The sequence below is a fragment of the Equus caballus genome, chromosome 3 (assembly GCF_041296265.1).
Source record: "Equus caballus isolate H_3958 breed thoroughbred chromosome 3, TB-T2T, whole genome shotgun sequence".
Lineage (NCBI taxonomy): Eukaryota > Metazoa > Chordata > Mammalia > Perissodactyla > Equidae > Equus > Equus caballus.
In genome coordinates, this window is record NC_091686.1 from 36,231,538 (window position 1) to 36,252,041 (window position 20,504).

General features: G+C 54.7%; 1 protein-coding gene across 5 annotated transcripts in view; it reads left to right on the top strand.

Annotated features, from left to right (window-relative positions):
- The first annotated feature begins 6,404 nt into the window (after positions 1–6,404).
- The window catches only part of SPIRE2 (spire type actin nucleation factor 2), a 31,941-nt gene continuing 17,841 nt past the window's right edge, over positions 6,405–20,504 (top strand). For 3 of the 5 annotated variants that reach the window (XR_011437447.1, XM_023637568.2, XM_014738312.3), the window contains exons 1-2: positions 6,780–7,810; positions 17,969–18,012. Coding sequence is in view for 4 of the 5 variants with exons in the window: in XM_023637568.2 (XP_023493336.1) it covers positions 7,411–7,810; positions 17,969–18,012 (444 nt within the window). In the remaining variant the exon portion in view is untranslated. The other 2 variants (XM_023637573.2, XM_014738313.3) reach the window with 2 other exon arrangements.

Genomic DNA, 20,504 nt, shown 5'->3' on the forward strand with positions numbered 1-20,504 from the left:
TCATCAGGCCATACTGAGGTGGCGTCCCACATAGCACAACCAGAAGGACCAACAACTAGAATATGCAACTATGTACTGGGGGGGCTTTGGGGAGAAAAAGCAGAAAAAAAAAGAAGATTGGCAATAGCTGTTAGCTCAGGTGCCAATCTTTACAAAAAAATTATCTTTCAACTGATTCAAATAAATATAAGGAAGATCATAAAACTTCAGAAAAAATCACCTTGTGACTCCCCGGAGGGATTTCTAAACGTGAACTGGTGTTGAGAATGTGTGAATGGACAGTTCTTCTCTAGTAAGAGATTCCATGGGGTAGTTTGTACTTGACGATTTTCAACATCCCAGAAAAGGAGGGAAATGGTTCTGTTGCAGAACACGTTCCCTTCAGGTGAGGGCACAGAGTAAGGTGACTACAGCCCGTGATTCCCGGAGTGTCCTGCAGCAGCCTCAGCATCGCCCAAGTACCGTTAGTTATGCAAATTCTTGGGCCCCACCTCAGACCTAATGAACCAGAAAGTCTGGGAGGGGTTCTAGACATCTAGATCTTAACATGACTGCCCGGGGATTCTGATGCCTGACAACGTGTAAGAGCCGTTGCTCCAGGAACATAAAATAAAGAATTTTGAGGATCTGTAAAATTCAAGTGCAATGTTTAGGATAAAATTAATTTTACCCAAATGGTCAGGGTTGTCACTCAAAATGTATTGTTGCTTTTCTGACAAGGTAAGGATTGGGTCTATTTTATTCACTGCCATATCCCTGTCAATTAGAACACTGTCTACCACTTAGAAATGGATCGATAAATACTTGTTGATTTAAGTAATTTTTAAACAGAATCTGTTGTTCAACTTCATTCTGATAAGAGAAATGAAAATTAAGCCATTTTTCACCCGTCAAAGATCCAAAAGTTTGATCACATTCTGGGACTGGGGCTTGGGGACGTCGAGACCCTCAAACATTACTAGTGGAAGCAGGAGTGGGTATGGCCTCTGTGGAGGGAGATTTGAGAATACTTATTAAAATAACAAGTTCCTACATCCTCTGACCCTGCAAGTCCATGTCTGAGAATTTACACTAAACACACATAAGAGGACAAGTATCCACTGTGCTCCTGCAGTCGAGGCACTTGCGACAGCAGCGGTTAAGCCAACAGGATCCCATGCTCAGGAGCTTAGCAACGTACAGCGTTATTTACTCGAGACTGGGAATGACCTACATGCCCCCAGTAGGATATGAAGCTGCACAGAAGAAAGCAGAAGCTCCTTACACACCGATGAGTGAAAAAGCAGAGCATGGACAGGGTGTATGATGTGTTGCCCTCCGTGTAAAGAGGGGATGTGTCTGCTACAGGCACACAACACCTCGGAGGGATAAGCAAAACCAGGCACAGTGACTGTCTCTGGGGCCAGTGTCGGGGGGAAGATGTCTCAGTTTATATCTTTTCTTCCTTTGAACATCAAACAACATCAAATCAGCCATTATTTCCATAATCTTACAAAGTTCAGGCCTTTGAGGCCAGCCCATCGACTGAGATGGGATGTCAGCTGTGGGTAAAGCTTCCTTCACTTCAGGCTGTGAGAAAGCTGTGGTACCACCAGGGGGTTCATACAGCAGCCACGGTCTGAATAAGACATTTGGGAAGTGTTTGACTCGTTTTTAGCCACCCTACATCACCTGTTCAAAATATAAGTAACTTCAGACTTTGCGAACGGCCTCCAACGTCTCCAGTGGGGAGCACACACAGCGTCTTCTCGGCGTCTGGTCTGGAGCTCCAGGGTGAGCACTGGCCTCCAGCGGCTCTCTCCTCGTCCTGTCCACACAGGATGCTGTCCCCTCCCCTTTCCATCACCTTCTGGGTTTTCCTTCATCATCCTGGCTTAGCTCTGGGACCTCGATGTCCCGTCCTGGACTCTGGATCTCTGTCCCTCCTCTCTCCACGTCTCCTCTATCACCAGCCTAGAAATCTCACAGCAACACCCAGTCCCAGGGCGCCGCCCTCGGAGCCGTCCTGGGCTCCCTTTCAGAGATCAAGAACAGCCTGGCTCTATCTGGCATCCCTGGAGATTCATGGCCTTTATCATTATCCCAAAATAAATCTAAAGCACAAAACCATGGCCTCTCAAGTTTCCGCTTTTCCTCCCGGAACCCTGAGCTCTGCCTGGCTTCAAGGAGCATGACAAAGAGGGCATTCAGGGGCCTCTGTGTCGTGGCAGCAGGGGGCCTGGCCGCTCACTGCACTCGGTGTGCACAGATCCGTTGGGAGGAGCCGACCTGTTTTCAGTCTGGAGTGGAATAACGAAAGCGTGAGTTGCCGGAACCTCTTTACCCAACTCACCACAGGTGAGGCGGCTCGGCCCGTGTCTAGGGGAGTCGCCGGCCTTGGACCTTAAATTGTCTTAAACCCAATTTCCCATGTGCCTGACTCACTCTGACCTTATCCCAAAACACTCAGAGTGTTTTCTCGATGCCACCTTGGACCCTGGAGCCCTGCATGTTCTCTCCTGGGATCATCTAACTGTAATCCACAGTGCGCCGGGGGTCCAGCCACAACGTCTCCCTTTGGCCTCCAGGAGCCTAAAATTAGGATCCTCTAGCTTCTGTGTCTGCAAAGATGCTCAGAGGTATAATCCCTAAAACTTGATAATCTAGCCAACTGCAGTTACGAGCCACCCACCCCTCTGATTGTATTGCTGTGGTGTGGACATGATCTGTAGTTTCCTCAAAGCATCGGACACGGAGCTTGGGAGAAAACAACCTACAGGTGGGCTCCTGAACCATATCAAGCACCTGTATCCCTCACCCACCTGTAGCAACTGTGTTTCCTTCTGCCTGTCTCCCCCTAAGAACCGGGGAGGGGAGGGAGGGACCTGGCTGGGGTTTCACTGGTCTTCCCCAGGCATAAGACATCACTCCCAGTGCTCAGCGAATACATGTGAGCAGCCTACACCATAGCTGAATATTTTGGAAACATCTTTGCTACTGGGATAACTTGATAGAAGTGATTCTTCAATTCCAAGCCCTGATGGATTAGTCATTGCACTAAACATTTCTATTCTGTCCCCAAACACCACCCACAGTGGCTGATGATGTCCCTTCCCTGGGACTTCCCAATTTACTGGAAATGAAGTTTAAAGAACATGTTTTTAGGAGTAGGCTGCAGGTGATCCCATAATTGTACAAATAACCTTGATCCAAAGCTTTCCAAACTGAGTTAGACTGACTCGATCAATTTCTGCCTTGAGTCTCAGCTCTCTCTCTCTCTTTTTTTTTTTTTAAGGAAGATTAGCCCTAAGCTAACATCTGCTACCAGTCCTCTTTTTGCTGAGGAAGACTGGCCCTGAGCTCACATCCATGCCCATCTTCCTCTACTTTATACGTGGGATGCCTACCACAGCATGGCTTGCCAAGCGGTGCCATGTCCACACCCAGGATCCAAACGGGAGAACCCCGGGCCGCTGAAGCAGAATGTGCGCACTTACCCGCTGTGCCACTGGGCCGGCCCTGAGTCTCTTTTCTAACAGTTGGAAATACACTGCTTTATTTCTAAAATCCAAGTGGCAAGTTTAAGTTATGGAAGAACTAACACTTTTGATTCTGATGCTGTGTGTTGCATACTCTGTGGACAAATAGCTGAATGTTTTCACCCTAGTGCCATTTCAACAGGGACAGACCCCAATTCCCATCTTGACCAGGAGGTGCTTGCTCTGCGCGTGCGTAAAAAGCCAGTATCTGCTCTTCCGTTGGTGCGTGTAGCCCAAGCGACTGCCAGTTTACCCACATGAGTCCTTATGGGAAAGCCTTGATCTGATTTAATATATTGGCTAGACTTTCTAATCAAAAGTATGGGCAGTGCTTGGTGCTCCCGCACAGGCAGCAAATGATTCTCTCGACTCTGACTGGTGACCAGTAGGTGGAGCTTGTCACTGTACCCAGAGCTCCCACCAACCAGATCAGAACCTAGCTGTCCAGTTACTGGAGCCATGGGCCAAGCTGGCCAGTTTTCTCTTCTAGTGGGTTCATGTTTCAGTTCTCATTATTGGCTTAGAAGCCGCTCTAGGGCTCCCAGGCTGGAAGGCTGAAACCCCTCTCGCTGCCACCACCACCCTTAGGCAATGTGGGGCTTGCTGCTAACCTTAGATCCATTTGCAGGTCTCGCTGTGTGGGGAAACAGTTTCTAGGAGCATCTAGAAAGCTGACCAATGCTTCTGCCTCTGCATTTTGGTCCAGGGGGGCAAAGTCTCTGAGACCAAGAGATAACTAAGTAAAACCTAACTTTCAAAATTTTTTAGTAACACCCCAGTGTTCTAAATCTTGCTGGCTGATGTCCTGGAAAGTGTGCAGGGATCCCTGAAAAAATGATGATCAATGCTGGCTCAGAAATGGGTTTGTACCCTTACACAGGTGACCTCAAGGGCCACTGGGTCAGCCAGGTGTGAGGCATCACCAGGTCCTCACCCAGGACAGTGCTCATCCAATGAGATGCTAAAACCATGTGAACAGTTAAGGGAAGTTTGAGGCCCTTTGAAGAAAAGGGAAGGTACTTCTTGCTGCAACCCAACCAGCTTCCAATTAGGGTCATGCCACTTTCTGCTCTGTCCACTCACTGCTGAGGATGCTCCCAACACCCAGGAGGGGACGGGTGACTCCGCCTAACGTGAGGATAATGACCCGAGTTTCTGATGAGTTGGTGGTGAGACCTTCTCGGCCAGAGGTGTTGGCAATGGAAGCCTTTATTCTCATGGAATCTGAAAGCAGAAACCACCCCTTGTGTGGGCCCCTGGGGAACCACCTCTCCGCGGCATGGGGGTAAGACAGTGCTCCAGATCACATACACTGGGCATTGTGTGTGAGTCAGGGACTTTCCTTAAGCCACCGTGTAGACGTTATTGCTCCTACATACTAAGAGTCCTCACTGAAGGTTTCTTGCTGTTGCTGTTGTAAGGCAGACCTTGACATTTCCACTTACCTCTCTGATAACCTCAAGGGGGTAAAGATTAGACAGGAAGATTAACCTGAGTCCCAGGTTCTTTGCACAATTTATTCAGGAGATAGCATATCTCCCCACACCCCCGTGTCCAATTTTCTTTCTACAAAGTGCCCCTGCTGTCGTTATTTCTGCCTGCATAAGCTTGGAGAATTCAAAGTTGCCCGGCTATTGAATATGAAAACTTTGGGCACAATTTGTATTTATCACACTCCTTTTTGTTTGAAGATTAAAAATCCAGATGGGATCATCTGACAGCAGGGTTCCAGGTGACAGCCTACACTCCTCCCCAAGTCTCCTTTAAATGAGGTGAAACTGCTGTGGTTTCTATACCCAGGTGTTCAGAATCACTGGGGAACTTTAGAGTCCCGAGTTTCACCGCAGTCCTGACACAGACTCTCCAGCCGTGGAGAAATCTCGAGGCATCTGCACTTTGCTCCCCAGGGGACCCAGGGTTGGGACCCATTGCTTTATTGGTGGTTATTTTCCGACTGCATTTTGGCCCTGTTGTTCTGACCTGGTACAACTGTGGCTCAAGAAGTCTCCGGATCAGCCTGAATAACGCTGCCTGGGTGCCGCGGCGCTGTGGAGGAGCGAGCTGCGCCTCTGTGCATTCTTCATGGAGACACAGAAGCATTTAACGCAGGCATATGGCTCCACTAGAAAGGGTCATTTATTAAGTGCTTCATACCGTAGGGTCTCCCTTGCTGCCATCACCCTATAGTAATCTCTTGAGGTCACCTTGCCAGCTCGCCTTCCACAGAGACCACTGTGGGCATCATCCGTGTGTGTGTGTGTGTGTGTGTGTGTGTGTGTCCGTGTGGGGGGAATGATTCACAGGCCTCCTGGCTCCCTCTCGCATTCCAGTGTCAAACGTGCCCGAGGCCCCGCAGTCACTGCAGCGTGTCTTGTGCTGGAAGCGGCCTAAGTACGCGTGTGGGAGCCCGGCGTGGGCGCCCGCCGTCTGGGTTTGCCCGGAGCGCCGGGGCTGGGAAACCGCGTCTCTCTGCACACCTCCCTCGGAGCGCCCTGCTCCCCCCAGCTCTGCGCCCCCTCCGCCAGGTTCTGCCCCCCTGCCCGGGCCGGCTCTGCGCCCCCTCCGCCAGGCTCTGTGGCCCCCCACCCTCTCACCCTTCCATCCAGCCCTCCCCACCTCCCCCGCCCCGAGCCCAGCTCAGCGTGCCCCCAAGCCCTCCCACCCTTTCTCTCCCCTCTCCTCCCGATTGTGTCCCACTACCCAGCCTAGCTCTGCGCCCCGCCCCCGTCCCGCCCCCGTCCCGCCCGGCTCTGGTCAGCCCTGCCCTCCCTCCCCTCCCCAGCCCGGCTCCGCCCCCAGCCCCTCCCACGCGGGCCCCGCCCTCACCTGCGGTCTCACGCGGGGCGGGGCCGCCCGACGATGACAAAGCAGCGGCCGCGGCGCGGGACCCGCCCCCCGCGCTCGGCGGGTGCGTCGGCCGCCCCGGCGCGCTGTTATGGAGATGGGCCGGGCGCGCCGGCGGCGATGATGGGCGGCCATGGCCCGGCCCGGCGGCTCCAGCGGCGCGGCGGCCGCGGCGGAGCGAGCGGGGGGCGCGGGGCGGCCGGAGCCGTGGGAGCTGTCCCTGGAGGAGGTGCTGAAGGCCTACGAGCAGCCCATCAACGAGGAGCAGGCGTGGGCCGTGTGCTTCCAGGGCTGCCGCGGGCTGCGGGGCGCGCCGGGCGGCCGACGGCGCATCCGGGACACGGCGGACATCCTCCTGCGCAGGGACGGCTCGGTGGGCGCGCGGCGGGAGTCCGGCGCCGCGGGTGAGGCTGGGGCGGGGGTGTGGCCGGGCGCTTGGGGCGGCGTGGTGGGGAGCGCGGGGGGCTGGGCCAAGCCCCTCCGTCCCGGGAAAGGGGCTGCGACCCCGCTCTGCCCTCCCCTATGCCCTTCCTCTGCTAGTTAGGAGTCTCCCCCCTCCGCACCTTCCCTCCGGCTGGACCCGGAGCTCCCCCCCAACCCCGCACCCTCTCTCTGCTGGACCCGGCGATCCCCCCTCCGCACCTTCCTTCTACTGGACCGGTTGCCCTCCCTCACTCTCCCTCTGCTGGACCCGGCGTCCCCTCCTCTGCACCCTCCTTCTGCACCCTCTCTCTATGGACCCGGCGCCCCCTCCCGCACCCTCTCCTCAGCCTTCTCTCTCCGTGAGACCGGAAGGCCCTTATCCGCGTTCTACCTTTTCTGGATTGGGACACTGGCCCCCCCACCTCTCTGCTGGACCCAGACCTCCGTCCCTCCCCCCTCCTCTCCCTCCCTGCCTCTGCTGGACCTAGGAGTGCCGCTCCTCCCCATCCTCCCCTCTCCCTGTCCTGGACCCCGCCCCCTCCCCCCCAGCACCACCCGTCAGGAACCCATTTCTAACATCAGGGCCAGCTGCTCTCTTGCCTCAGAGGAGAGGGACTTTGGCTTGATGGCTGAGCAGTACCTTCAGTGGAGAGACCAGATTCTGCCTTTCCTGTCCCCAATTCTCCTAGCCCCACCTGGAGCTAGTTCCGTCTGCTTTGTGGGTCTGCAGCCCTCAGACTTTTCCACCCAGTGGTTCAGGGCGTGGAATCCTTGTTGCGTGGTAACTGCAGACCTGTGCCTTAGGCAGAGTCCTGGTTGGGCTCTTTTTCCTGAGTATGAGGGAGAGGAGGCCGGGGCTGTGCCTCACTCGGAATCCCGGCTGGATTGCCACCAATTTCCTGGGTTTAATAGAGAGCAGGAAGAACGTTTAAAATTTGGAGACAACTTGCTTGGTTTTTCTGCTCTTAATCATCAACAAGAACCAACAATTAAGCTTGAAAGGTATCTGAAGTCTATTCAGAATGGTGAGTTTACATGATTTTTAGACTCTTTCTTTAAAAAAGTGTTATTTCTTCCCTGGAGAACCAGAGTTGTGGTATGGAGCTCTGCTGATATTAGCCCAGAAGCTGGTGTCCTGTGGGGAGGCTACTGTGTGTGCTGGAGGAGGGCTGGACTCCAGCCCTGGGAGCTGGGGGTTTGCAGAGACCCTCGGGGCAGCCTTCCCAGAGGACGGGGGAGGCCCCGGCAAAGCTAGACAGAAGTGACAGCAGCCTTGGTACCAGGACCAGTCTGCTGAGCCCTGCCCAGGGACCGTCGCTGCATTTCTCTGCTAGTTCCTTCTCGTTCCTGTGCCCTGTTGCCACCGCCTGCTACACCTCTGCCATACAACACTTGTGAGTGACTGTATTTTGCACAAAAAGTACCAATATATTTGACAGGTTTAACACAGTAACAGTTGGCATGTGAACGGTGTTATTCCCATTTTACGTTAGGGTAAAGTCTTGCCCAAAGCCACACAGAAAGTGGCAGGATTTGGAATCAGCATTCATGCTCTTTTTTATTCCTTTCTTTCTTTCCTTTTTTTTTTTTTTTTTTTTTGCTGAGGAAGATTTGCCCTGAGCTAACGTCCACTGCCAGTCTTCCTCTTTTTGTATGTGAGCCGCCACCACAGCATGGCCAGATGAGTGGTGTAGGTCTGTGCCTGGGAACCGAACTTGGGCTGCTGAATCAGAGTGCGCCGAACTTAACCACTGGGCCAGTGGGGCTGGCCTAGCACTCATGCTCTTAATGCCCGTGTTCACTGTCTCCAGAGGCTGGGCTGGGAGCACTGTGCATGATGGCCTCATCGCACCTGTGGGGCCCTGGAATCTGCATGTTCACAGAGAGCTTTTCTCCCGAAGCTTTATTTTCCTCCTTAAAAGCCCATCCCTGCACTCCTCCCCATCCTTAGAGACAAACAATATGACCCAGGGTCTGGCTCCTGGCACCACAGAGCGGGACAGAACTATAGGGGCCTACCTGGTCTGACTCTCTGGTTTTAAAGGGGAAACTGAGGCTGAGGGTGAGAAGTAGTTTGCCACCAGTCATAAGCAGCTGGTTAGAACTGAGGGGTCCCTGTGTCTCTCTAACTGTGGGGGAGTCAGGCTGTGTTTCTTATTGGTACTCTCCAAAATGTATCAAGAGGGTTGTCCTCGGGAGCAGTGTCATCTGGTTCTGTCCACCTCGCCAGCCCCCAGGGTTTATGGCCCCTTCTTCCTGCTCATTGCAGACCCAGCAGCACTTCCTGCTGCCTCCGCACTCACAGGTCCATGGAAAGCCAGGCTGGTGCACAGCTCATGGGTGGCCACTCTACCTTGATCTTTACGGGGAGGTGGCAGCCCGTGACATCAAGGAGCCCAATTTCGTTTTCCATTCTATATGATCTTTGGTTTCTATTCATAAACGTGTCTTGTAAAGGTGGATGAGGTTTATGACTTCCTGCCTCTTTAAAGATGAAGAAAAATACATTATCCTGAACTTTCTTTTCTGTTCTTGTTGAGCTTTCGTGAATCAGCTGAGCCTTTGGACCAGCCATCTCCGTAGGTGGCTGACCCCACGTTTCTCTAGGACCTGAGTGACTAGCGAATTCACTGAGAGATGCTTGCAAATCTCAACCAGGAAAATGTTCACACAAGCCCTCGGGCCTCGTCCTCCCCTACAGAGTTCTGGTAAATCCAGGTGTTAAGTAAATGTTTAAAGTGACCTTAAAGAAATCAACAAAACTGAACCATACTTGGGGGATGAATAATATTATCTTAGCATCCTGGTGGGAGTACTTCTCCCCCTCTTCCAGCTAATTGGGGAAAACTGACTAGAATAAACTTCCTGATCTTAGTCTGAAGACTTCTTCAAAACTGCTTGAAGCCCCTCGTTTTACTTAAAGTGGGAAAATGGAAAATCTGTTAACGTGGAGTTATTTTTGAGGCCATTCTTAAAACCTCCTGATGGGAAAAGGATTCCTTTTTTTTTTAATTGCACCAAGAAACGCCGTCACTGTGTGCCGTGTGTGCTGAGGCAAACTAATTCCTTAAATGCGGTGTGGTCAGGGACCAGGTGACCCTTGAATGACCTCCAGGGCGGTTCACCCCAGGAGAATGTCTGCTCCCCAAAGCAGCCCTGGCTGTCACCTCACTGGAGAGAGCTTCGCCCTTTCTGCCTACTGCTGGTGAAGCAGCCTCTCCTGCAGGCACCTGGCTGTCCGGCAGGAAGACCCCCTCGGGCAGAAGGCTGAGTGTGGGTGGGAGCGTGTGCCGTCATCATGTGAGCTGGGAGCGAGCCTGTCCCTGTGTCTCCCTTCGCCTCCCCCTTCTCCATGCTGCTTGGGCTAATTTACAGACTGCTCTACTTCTCTGATTTTTTTTCTTGTCAGTTTTGATGCTAAAACTTTCCACAGGCCCCACTCTTCACACCTGGGTGCCTCCCATGACCTGTCCACCAGGTCGCACCTGCCCCTCCAGCCCCCCTCCTGCTCTTCCCTCTGTGCCTGCAGTTCTGAGGCCAGCTGCCCCTCCACGCACCCAGAGCACTGGCACCTGTCTCCAGGGGAAGGCTCCCATGGGTGGCTCCCTGTTGCAGCCCACTGCTCCTGGATGCATGGCCTTCCCAGCATGCCTCATTTTGCAGGCCTGAGTTCCAAACACAGAAACGGTGAATAGTCTGTCCCGTGTTGGATTGTGATGTCCCTTGTGATGTCATGAGCTCCATGGGGCCGAGAATTTTTCTTCCACCTCTTTACCACCAGCCCAGCAGCTAGAGGAACAGAGCAGTGTCCTACCTGTGCCCCTTATCCTCCTCTGTAAACTGGGGTGAGTATGGCACGTGCCCGGGGGAGGAGTGAGGACTGGTGAGGGAACATCAGTACGGAGCCCACATTCATGCTGGGCCCACGGCGCACACATGTGCACAGACACAGACAGACAGTCAGACAGACAGACAGACACACACACACACACACACACACACACACACACACACACAGGTGCCGCCGCCACCACCAGCATTCTTGTTTCTCTGCTACTGTTACTGTGCATGTCACTGGAGCCGTCTGTCCCCACTGCATACACTCCTTTGTCTCCTGGCCCAATGTGTCCCCTCCCAGGGCTGAAGTAGGATTCAGGGCCACAGAAGAATGTCACTAGAGCACAGATGTTCCAGAAACCTCTGTGTCCTCTGGGTTCTAGGCACTCTAGCTAGACTCACTGGGTCGGTGACAAGTCCCCTCCTGAGTCTCCTGAGACTGGGGACTGTCCCTCTAGCTTGCCTTTATTTTTCTAAATGTTTCTCCACAGGATGAATGTGTGGGTGAGGGTGGAGTGGCCGTGTCCAGCTGTGGTGTCCCTGTCACGTTGGGGAGAAGTGAGAGCTGGTTGGAAAGATGAATCCTGCTGCCAGAGGGGAGGTTATTTCCCGCCCCCGGGATCTCCTGGCAGGTCCTTCCCACGTGGCTTCTCGGCTTCTTGTGCTTCTTGACTCCCCACCAAAGCTGCCGGTGTCACCCACCTGGCCGTCACGCAAGGGTCCTCAGTGCTCTGTGAGGGTTACCCTCTCAGGACGTGGTGTGGACATGAAGCTGGGCCACCAGGGACAGGCGCACACTCTGCCTTCCCATCGGGGTGACAGCAGGTAACGTCTGCAGGGTGCTCGCGGGAGAGAAGCTGCTTGGCGTCGGCCTGCTCTTGTTCACGCCTCTGATGAGAGAGGCATTGTGACGATCCCAGTTGTCCAGAGAGAAAACTGAGGGTCACAGGGGTCAAGTAACCGTCCAGCCCCCTGGGGATGCAGTGGGGGCAGGGCTGGGGGTGGACTCAGCCGGCTCAAGCCCTGCTCCCCACTGTCTGCCTGGCCTTGGGAAGGTGCTTTCGCTTCTGGGGGCCTCGGTTTTGTTCTCTGAAATGGGAGGGACAGGAGCAGCTACCTCAGGGGCTGTGTTAGTGTCTGTGAAGCCATGGGACATGCTGGCACGGGGAAGCACTGGCTGCTGGGATGGCAATGAAGGTGTCCTCATCCGGCTCCTATGTGCAGCCCATCTTGATCCCACTCAGGATGCAGCACCTGCAGGGCTGTGGGAATGGGCCCAGACCAGGGTCACAGGTCGCAGGCCCTGGAGAGGGTGGGGCGCTGCACTGTGCACCTGGCCGAGGGCCTGGGCGCCTGCTCCCACGCGTCTTTCCTGATGATGTAAAATGTTCTGCATCCCAGAGGACATCCGAGTACTCCCATCCCGGAAACGGGGAGTGAGGGCTGGGGGTGCTGCGCGGGGCAGGCGGGCGTGGCGAGGGCCTGGCCAGGGTGGGTGCTGGGAAGGGCGACTGTCTGTGTGACTGCGGGCTGGGTGTGTTTGCATTCCCCGTTCAGTCTCGCCTCTGAGCAAGGATTACCTCACAGGAAGGCAGTCCCTTGACGAACTGTGTTCTCTTTGGAGATGTCTGTGAAACTGCCTGTGCCTGGGGTTGGCCATCACAGATGACCCCCGGGGAGGCTAAGCCTGTGTCTGGTCACCTGCCCCCGACCCACCCGCCCCTTCACACTCACACACCCTGTGTTCGGAGGGGCTTGGATTCTTAAGAAGAGGTCCCTGTGGCTCACAGGGTTCCAGCCCCAGCCTCTCTGCCAACTTCCTCCCCACCCCCAGGTCTTCATGAAGATGGCGTTGTCTGTTCCCTGTGACCGCATCCACTGTGCTTTTCAGTTTGGCACCAGTGGCTGAGCCGTGGGGGCCAGAGGTATTTGAGTGGCTCCCACAAAGGGAGCAGTGTGCACACTGGTGGCTCCAGGCTGGGAATGTGGCCATTTAGGCAACTATGCCAGTGAGTATTGGCTGCAGGAAGATGTGAGAGGTCCACTCTGATCCTGTTAGATGCCTCAGAGGGGTTTTGGCCTCCAGGTGAGGCCCAGTCAGGGAGGAAGGCTGCCTGGGAGTGGCGTCCTGGTAATTCGGCAAATCAGCCTGCACTGAGTCCAGTGCATGTGGGGGACATGCCTGCCACTGCCTTCAGCTCTGCCTCAAATCCCCTTCCATCACTGTCAAGCACACCCGTGTCCACTCAAGGGCATGTGCCCTGTAGCCTATCCTGGAGATTGGAGAGTGAGAGAAGGTGGGACAGTTGGAAGCAGGTATAATAGTTTCCTTTGGCTGTGGTAACAAACAGCACAAACCTACTACTTAAAACAACACAAATTTGTTCTCTTACAGTCGGGGAGGTCAGAAATCCAGGATAATCTCTTTGCCTTAAGGCCAGCTGATTAGCAACCTTGCTCCCTCTGCCACCCCGAGTTCTACTTGCAACGTGACATACTTGTCCGCAGGTCCTGGGGATTGGCGCGAGGACAGGTAGGTGGCCCTTCTTCTGCTGACCATGGAGGGAAGAATCACGAATGGAGTGGACGCTGTTCCTCGCACCTGGATTCCACCTCTGCAGCTCAGCAGACCCCGGGTCAGCCTCAGTTAAAGCCAGATCCACGGGGCGCAGGGTCCCACCGTGTAGTGTCTGATTCTGCCCAGGTCTGGGGTGGGCCTGTGAATCTGGACTTCTGACCAGTCCCCAGTGGTGCCGAGGCTGCCCACCCAGGACTCAGTCTGGGGCCCCTGGTCTACTGTGCGTGGATTCCTTGGGCCACACCCTCAGAAGGGGCCCCCAGTTCTTGCTGGAACACCTCCAGCGCCAGCATACTCATTCTATCTTCAGGTAACTTGAATGGTCAGTGAGGGGAACAAGTCGTGGTATGGTATCAGCTTCAGAGCCAGGCTGGCTGGGGGTTGGATCTCAGCCAGGTGACCTTGGGTAAGTTCGTCACCCTCTCTGGGCTGCGTTGTGGGGCAACAGCAAGGACTAAATGACATAGTCCCTGAAAAGCACCCAGGAAGCCCAAGTGAGCCGTCATTAGCCGAGGGAGGAGGAACATTTCAGCGTGTAATGCACCACTTCTGACCCTCGGCGGGGTCTCCCTGGGGCTGTCCCCGAGAACGCCGGCAGGGGTGGGTGTGGAAGTCCTGCAAGAGCAGAGGAGCGCTCACCCTCCCCTCCACAGAAATTTGTGAAAAAGCAGAGGATCAGCTGAGGATTTCTTGCTGGGGGTGTGTGGCCATTCTCTGGCCAACACGTGCTACCTGACTTGGGTCTCCACTGGAAGCGATCCCACGCGTGGGGGTCCCAGGTCCTTGCCTGCGGGAGGAGGACGCCACACCCTGTGGGTGCAGCGTGAGTTTATGGAGGAGCAGGTGGCTCTTACCACAGCCTGTCGACATGGGCAGTGGCGGAAGTGAGGTGGGGGAAGAAGGGCACGCGGCAAACACACGGATGCCTTTGACCCAGAGAGCCCTGTGTTTGCCAAGCAAACACTCCGCCTCCGTGGTTCTGAGCGGGCCTTTTCCCTCATGGCTTCGGTTTGCCTCTGCGCTTTCAGCAGCTCGTTTCTAGAGACCAGTGCTTGGTCTAGGACATTACTTCAGTTTTAAATTTGTTTCTTGATGATGAAACCACTTTTTATTGATGACTTACTCGGTGCCCGACACTGTGTGTGTTTTCGTTTAATCTTCACAATAACCTGTATGGTAGGTGATTTCCCTGTTTATAAGAGGGCTCTGAGGAGATTGGAAAAGCCAGTAAGTTGCTCTAAGCCACACAAGTTGTCTGATTCCAAAGTCTGTGTTTGCTCCAGACCGCAAGCTCCTGCCTGAACTGAGTGAGCAGGGTAGATGCCGTGCTCTCTCTCTCACGCCCCGCCCCCCCCCCAAATACACATTAATTTCTTGACTCCATAGCACACCCCATGCTCCAAACTCAGAAAGTGGGAAGGGAGTGCAGATGGAGAGTCTCCTGCCAGCTTCCTCACGGTGGTAGAAAGCCTCATGCGTGTGTTTTGTGTGTGCACCGGCAGGCAGGTGACTGTTGCCCATTCTAAACACGGGGTTGCCCGCTGCTGTTTCCCTGAATAGGGGGCTCAGATCATCTCATTGCAAAAGGACACCTTCTTTTTAGTGCCATCTGTGCCCCCTTGTGTGGACGTCTCCATGTCTTGAGGGGACATTATGTGTCCCCGATGTGTCACATTAGGAAGGGTGTGACGGTGGGTGGTCTTGCGGGTGTCGAGCTACCTGAGCTCACCTAAGCGGACCTGCTCAGTCAAAAGGTGAGTGGGGGTGTAATTTTGAGAGAGGTTTCAAGTTGCCTTCCTTGGGGTCGTGGCCATTGTCCACCAGCACTGAGTGGGGCTGGCATCACCACAGCCTGCAGGGGCCTCAGTCTGCCTGCCGGCCCCCCCCACCCCTGCCACCTGGCCACACAGGTGCTCCTGAGGGCCCTAAGCCTGAGTCATGGAAAGGCTGGGGCCTCTGGGCTGGAGGGTGGACTCTCCCCTTTGTAGTTTTCATTCATTGTCAGTATTGAAGAACCCTGGAGGGGTGCAGCCTGGGGGAGCTGATGCTGTGGCTGGCCTCCCCCCAGAGGTGGGAGGTCTGCTTCTGAGGGACTGAAGAGGGGAATCCTGGGCTCCTCCACAGCCATTCCGTGTCCTGACTCCAAGCCTAAAGAGAGTTGGGCAGCATGCCGTCGGACTGAGTCTGGCCAGGGGCCCTGGGGTCCCACTGCCTCATTGTCACCTGGTGGCCGTGCTCTCTGCACCCTTGCAGGGCATCATGCCCTAGGGAGCATGAGTGAGGCTTGGTAGGTGTCGTCTGTGTGCAAGTGAAGAAATGAGGTCAGAGAGGCAAGACCCCCAGAGTCATCCCCATAGGTGGGTAGGAATCTGGCCTGAACGATGTTCCTCATTCCTACCCCACCCCCCTGGGCAGCCGGGGACTGAAGCTGCCAGGTAACCCTCCTCCCACCACCCGCCTGCTAGGCATGTGGGAGCACTCCTCTTGAAGCTGCTTGGGGCACTCCAGGCTGCACAGTCTGCACAGACTTCTCTTCTCCAAATGAAATATTTCATCTTTTACTACCATAACACAGGGTCATTTCAAAGCAGACTCCCTAGCATCTTGATTTCTCCTCTTTTGTTACTTTATACAAAAGAAACCAGAGTGGCTTTCCTTTTCCAGTACATCTTGGTGAGGATGTACTTCCCTGCAGGGAGAGAGGAGCGCCTAGTGGGGGTGACGCGGTGGAAACCAGGTGTCCTGGTTCCGGCTCCCAGCTCAACACAGCATCAGCAGACCCAGTGAGGCCCGTCAGGCCCACTGTCTCCCTTTGCTTCTATCTGGGTCTCTGCTCGCCCCTCGACAGAATTTTTCAAATAAGCAGAATGTCGTTTGCTCAATGCTATGTGACTACATGGATGACAAACTCATGGTGGCCACATGCAGTTACACCTGGTTATTCCAGGCTGGAGGGTGAGGAGGTGACTGTGGGGTCTGGCAGTGCTTGATGGGGGTCCCAGCTCTGACATTTATTAGCTGTGTGGTCTTGGGTAAATTTTTCAATCTGCCCGACCCTCAGTTCCCTCATCTGTAATGAGGGAGTCACGGAACCAGCCTCTGGGAGGTGGCTATGTGGATTGAAGCCATAACAAATCATTTCTCGGTTTTGTAGCAAAGAGCTCTGTGCAGAGAGCCGGGCACAGCCTCAGTCCGCTCTGAACCTCCCCGAGGGGTGGCTTGCGCATCAAACCCCAAAGACTCCCCAAGTCCTTGCAACTTGGAATACAATTAGATTCATGAAGGCTTACTTTGTTAACATATGGACTGTTTAAGCCAGGGATAAAAGCATTAAAATTATTCCAACCAGAAAGCTTCCCGTTGACTGAAGGACTCCACACACCTGTGCTGTCTGTGAAGGGCACGAAGGGTGGGCCACCCTGCCCCTCCTGCTTGCCCATGGGGACGAGGCAGGGCCCTGGCCCCTTCCAGGAAGCGCCTTTGTTCTGGGTCTGATTTCCTCCCCCTTCCATTGCCTCCATCCAATCATAGCACAAAATTTATTGAACGCCCCACATGAGCCACAGTGTGCTGCTTGCTGCTCTCTTTTTTATCAACTCTGCTGATGCTGAGAGTGGACTGTGTTCATTACTTTAATGGCTCAGCCCCACACACGCTCCCTTCATCTTGGCAATCTTCCTGGCTCTTGATGGCATTTTGAAAACATTTGCAGAGTTAGCAGGTTCACTTAGCAGAGAATTTCATGGTTTGTTTTTTATATCCCATATTATTCCAGAAAGAATTTAAGGCAGCTGAGTTGACAGCCCAACACACTTCTACCTGCGGGCTTAGTTCAAGGAGCTGGGAGGAGTGGGTGGGTTTGTGTGTCATCCAGCCTGGCATCTTGGGGGGCCGCAGGGGGCAGCTTCTAGAGTGACCGGAATACAGATTCTGGGGTCCCCCATGCTGGCCTCACCTGGCACCACCACTTACCAACTCTGACAGTGTGGGGCAAACACGCTCACCCCCATGGGCCTTGTTTCTTCCTCTGTGAAATGGGTACCAGAACCCCCCCCCCCAGGTTGTATGTGCTTTGCATGAGTGAGCGCTTGTGAACGTGTTAGCTCAGTGCCATGTTTAATAATAAACATGATAAAATACATAGAGCCCAATCTAGCACCTGGGCTTCAACGGGGGACTGTGATTCTCTCTGGGGGGAAACCCCCAAATCCAGAGGTGGTGGCCAGATGCTGACTTACCCCACTCAGCTGTTGGGGCAAAGTCTGTCGTCTCCTGTGAGCCTGAGTTTCCCGTCTGACTGCTGTGACTCAGAGGCATGGCCTCAACCTGAACTTCAGACCACGAGGTCTTTCCTGCAGACCTGCTGAGCTGCTCTGCTTCTTCCTCCCTCTCCCCTCCACCCACGCTTCCCAGGGGGCAGGACTGGCTCCATGGCCCTATTGGCTGCTCCCTCTGGGCCGTCACCTTGGGTGTGACTGCTGTGTGGGATGGGCAGGGGGGCTGTCTTTGCCAGCTGACCATCAGCCCCCTGTGGGCAGGATCTGCGTCGCTCTCCTGGCCCCTGCACCAGGGGGCGTCCAGCCAGAGCTGGGTCTTGTAAGCGTCTGTCCAAATGACCAGTGTTTCAGCCTGTCATGAGCTTTCTGGTTTTCCGATGGAGACTGGGGGATGCGCTGTGTGTTCTGAGGGGAAGGTGGGTGGGCATCCTGCTGGGCAGGTCCTGGGGTCCTGAGGTACGGTCTTGACCCCCTGCTCTCTTCTCTTGCAGAGCCCACAACGATGGTCGTTTCACCCGCCAGCTCGGAAGCCCAGGTACTTTTAAGATAATTTTTAAGTTTATCTGATACATATTAAAGCTTAGAAAGCATATATACAGTTGTTTCTGTGAGCCGGGACACACATAAAGTGCTCAAAGGGCTTCATCGGAGAGGCTTGATGAAGAGATTATTCTCAGAGGGTGGGCAGGTGGGGAGAGAGGGCCCATCAGGCTGGTACGGAGCCCTGAGAGCCTCAGGGGGCCTGGAGGGGAGGGGAAGAGCTGATAGCCCACCTCGTTCTCCCCTCCCCCCACTTCCTGGCAGTGCCTCCCACTGAGCAGAGAGACGAGGAAGGTGATGTCTGCAGAGCCAGCCCCTGGGCAGAGAGTGTCAGGCGGGGGCGGGTCTGGGAGGCCAACAGGAAAACCAGCCAATGACCAATGCCCAGGACCCCACCCAACCCAGAGCTCCGACCTCCCCAGTAGGACTCCCTGTTTCTCTGCCCCACCTGCCCACCCTCAGGTAATTTGTCCTGAATTTGATGTTTATCATTCCACTGCCTTTTAAAACAGCTTTATGCAAATATGTATTTATATACTAAACACAGTGTTATACCAAGGAGGGTGGGCATAGGCCCGAAGAGGCTGTCTCGTCTGTTGTGGAGAACTTAAAAACAATAATAAAACCATTCCAAACTTTTCCTACTTTTTCTTATTACCACGTGTGGGCAATTCTTAATCAGGTCAGTGATGAGACCCCGCTCCCGTCTGGGGCAGATGCTCTGCTGTTTGAACAATGCCCGGCTCAGGCTTGCTGTGAGCTCTGGATGAGGTGTGGTGCGACGTGGTTTTCTGGAATCTGAGTGGGGAAAAAACAATAATGTGTTTTCAGGACTCATCTTCATCACTTTCACTGCTGCACCAAAGTCTGCATAATTTATTTATCCGAAGCCCGGGGATGTCCCCTTCGCTCTCCGACAGCGCTCCTGGGGCAACCCTGCTGCCGAGCCCCCGGGGACCTGCATTCACCACCTGCCCTACGTTATTGATTTGAAACTATTTGCCAGGAACTTTATATGTGGGGGTCCAGTCTGGACCATTTTGTCCAGAGGCCCCTAAATGAACCCCATAGCCCCACCCCAGGAATCAGGGCAGGGGCTAGCTTGTCGTGTTTACTGGATTCCCACCATTGGCACCCAGCTGACGCTGACCTGTGGCTTCCGTTCTGCTCTCGTCCCCTTCAGTTCCGCGGGAGGGTCCCCTGGGCTCACCCCCCAGGCCGGGGCTGCTGGTTCCCACGTTTCCGTGGGCAGGCAGGGCTGGAGGTTCTGAGACCTGGCTGGCTGCCCGGGTTTTCCTTATGGGAAAGCAAGTGCCCTTTGTCTTCCTGGGAGAGTTTCCAGTGTCTCGGGCTGGGGCACAGAGAAGCATTTAGTGGAGCAGCTATCAGATGAGAGGCTTGAATTGGAATTAACCCTTTCCCTGTTGTGCTGCTAGCTCAGGCCAGCAGCCGGGAGAGAGGGAGAGGGGCAGGGATGGCCGGGGGCTGCTCTGCACTGCCTGGGGCCGGGGGAGCTGCCTGCTGTGCCCTCTGTCTGTGCTGCCCGTGCACTAGAGGGGTCGTGATTGGAGAGCCCAGGTCAGAGCCTCTACTGGGGTCAGCAGGGGCTCTGGGCAGACCTAGAGTGGGTGTGAAGGTCCCTTCCACCATTATCTCCTTCCTGGCACCTACCTCTGGTCCAGAAAAAGACTGACAGGAATTCGTGTGAACTGTGGCTCTTGCCAGCCCAGTAATCTTGAGGGACATTGGGCCGCTCTCTAGAGAGCCCCTTGCCCCGGGGACTCCACCCAGCCCTGGCCAGGGCCTGTGGTCACCTATCAGGTGTGACCAGCCTTTAGGCCTTGGCCTGGTGCCCTCTGATTCATGATTCTAGGGTGTGACTCGGAGCTGGATCTGTGACCCTCGCCTGCCTAAAGCAGAGATAAGACAGCCTCCAAGGATGGACCAGGATTTTGCTGACTTTAGGCTGGAACTTTGCTCCCATTGGAGCCCTGCTCTTCCCACTGGTCCCCTTGAGCCTGGGCAGACCGCCCCCCTCCCCCCCAGGTCCCCTGCAGGCTCTCCGTGTTTCCCTAAGGCATTTCCGAAGGACAGAGAAGGGCTGTTCTTGTGCCCCGTCCCCTGCTGATGCTGGCTCTGCTCAGGCAGGTTCCCCTGGGCTCCAGGTGGTTAGAATGTAGGAAATGAGAGGAGAGGCAGAGGGGGACCCTGAGGCCAAGTAGACAGGGGAATGGAAGGTGCCCTGGTGAGGGCATGGCTCCATCTGCCACGAAGCAGCCTCACACCCTGGCACAAGGCTTAGGACACAGGCCCAAAACACACCCAAGTCCTGTTACTGAACCAGCTTCGTTTTGCCTGCTGCGCAGCATGCCCATCATCAAGACGATGAGTTTGCAGCAGAGAAAGGGTTTATTCACAAGACAGCCAAGCGAGGAGACGGGAGAGTAAGTCCCAAATCTGCCTCCCGAAAATGGGGATTAGGGATAT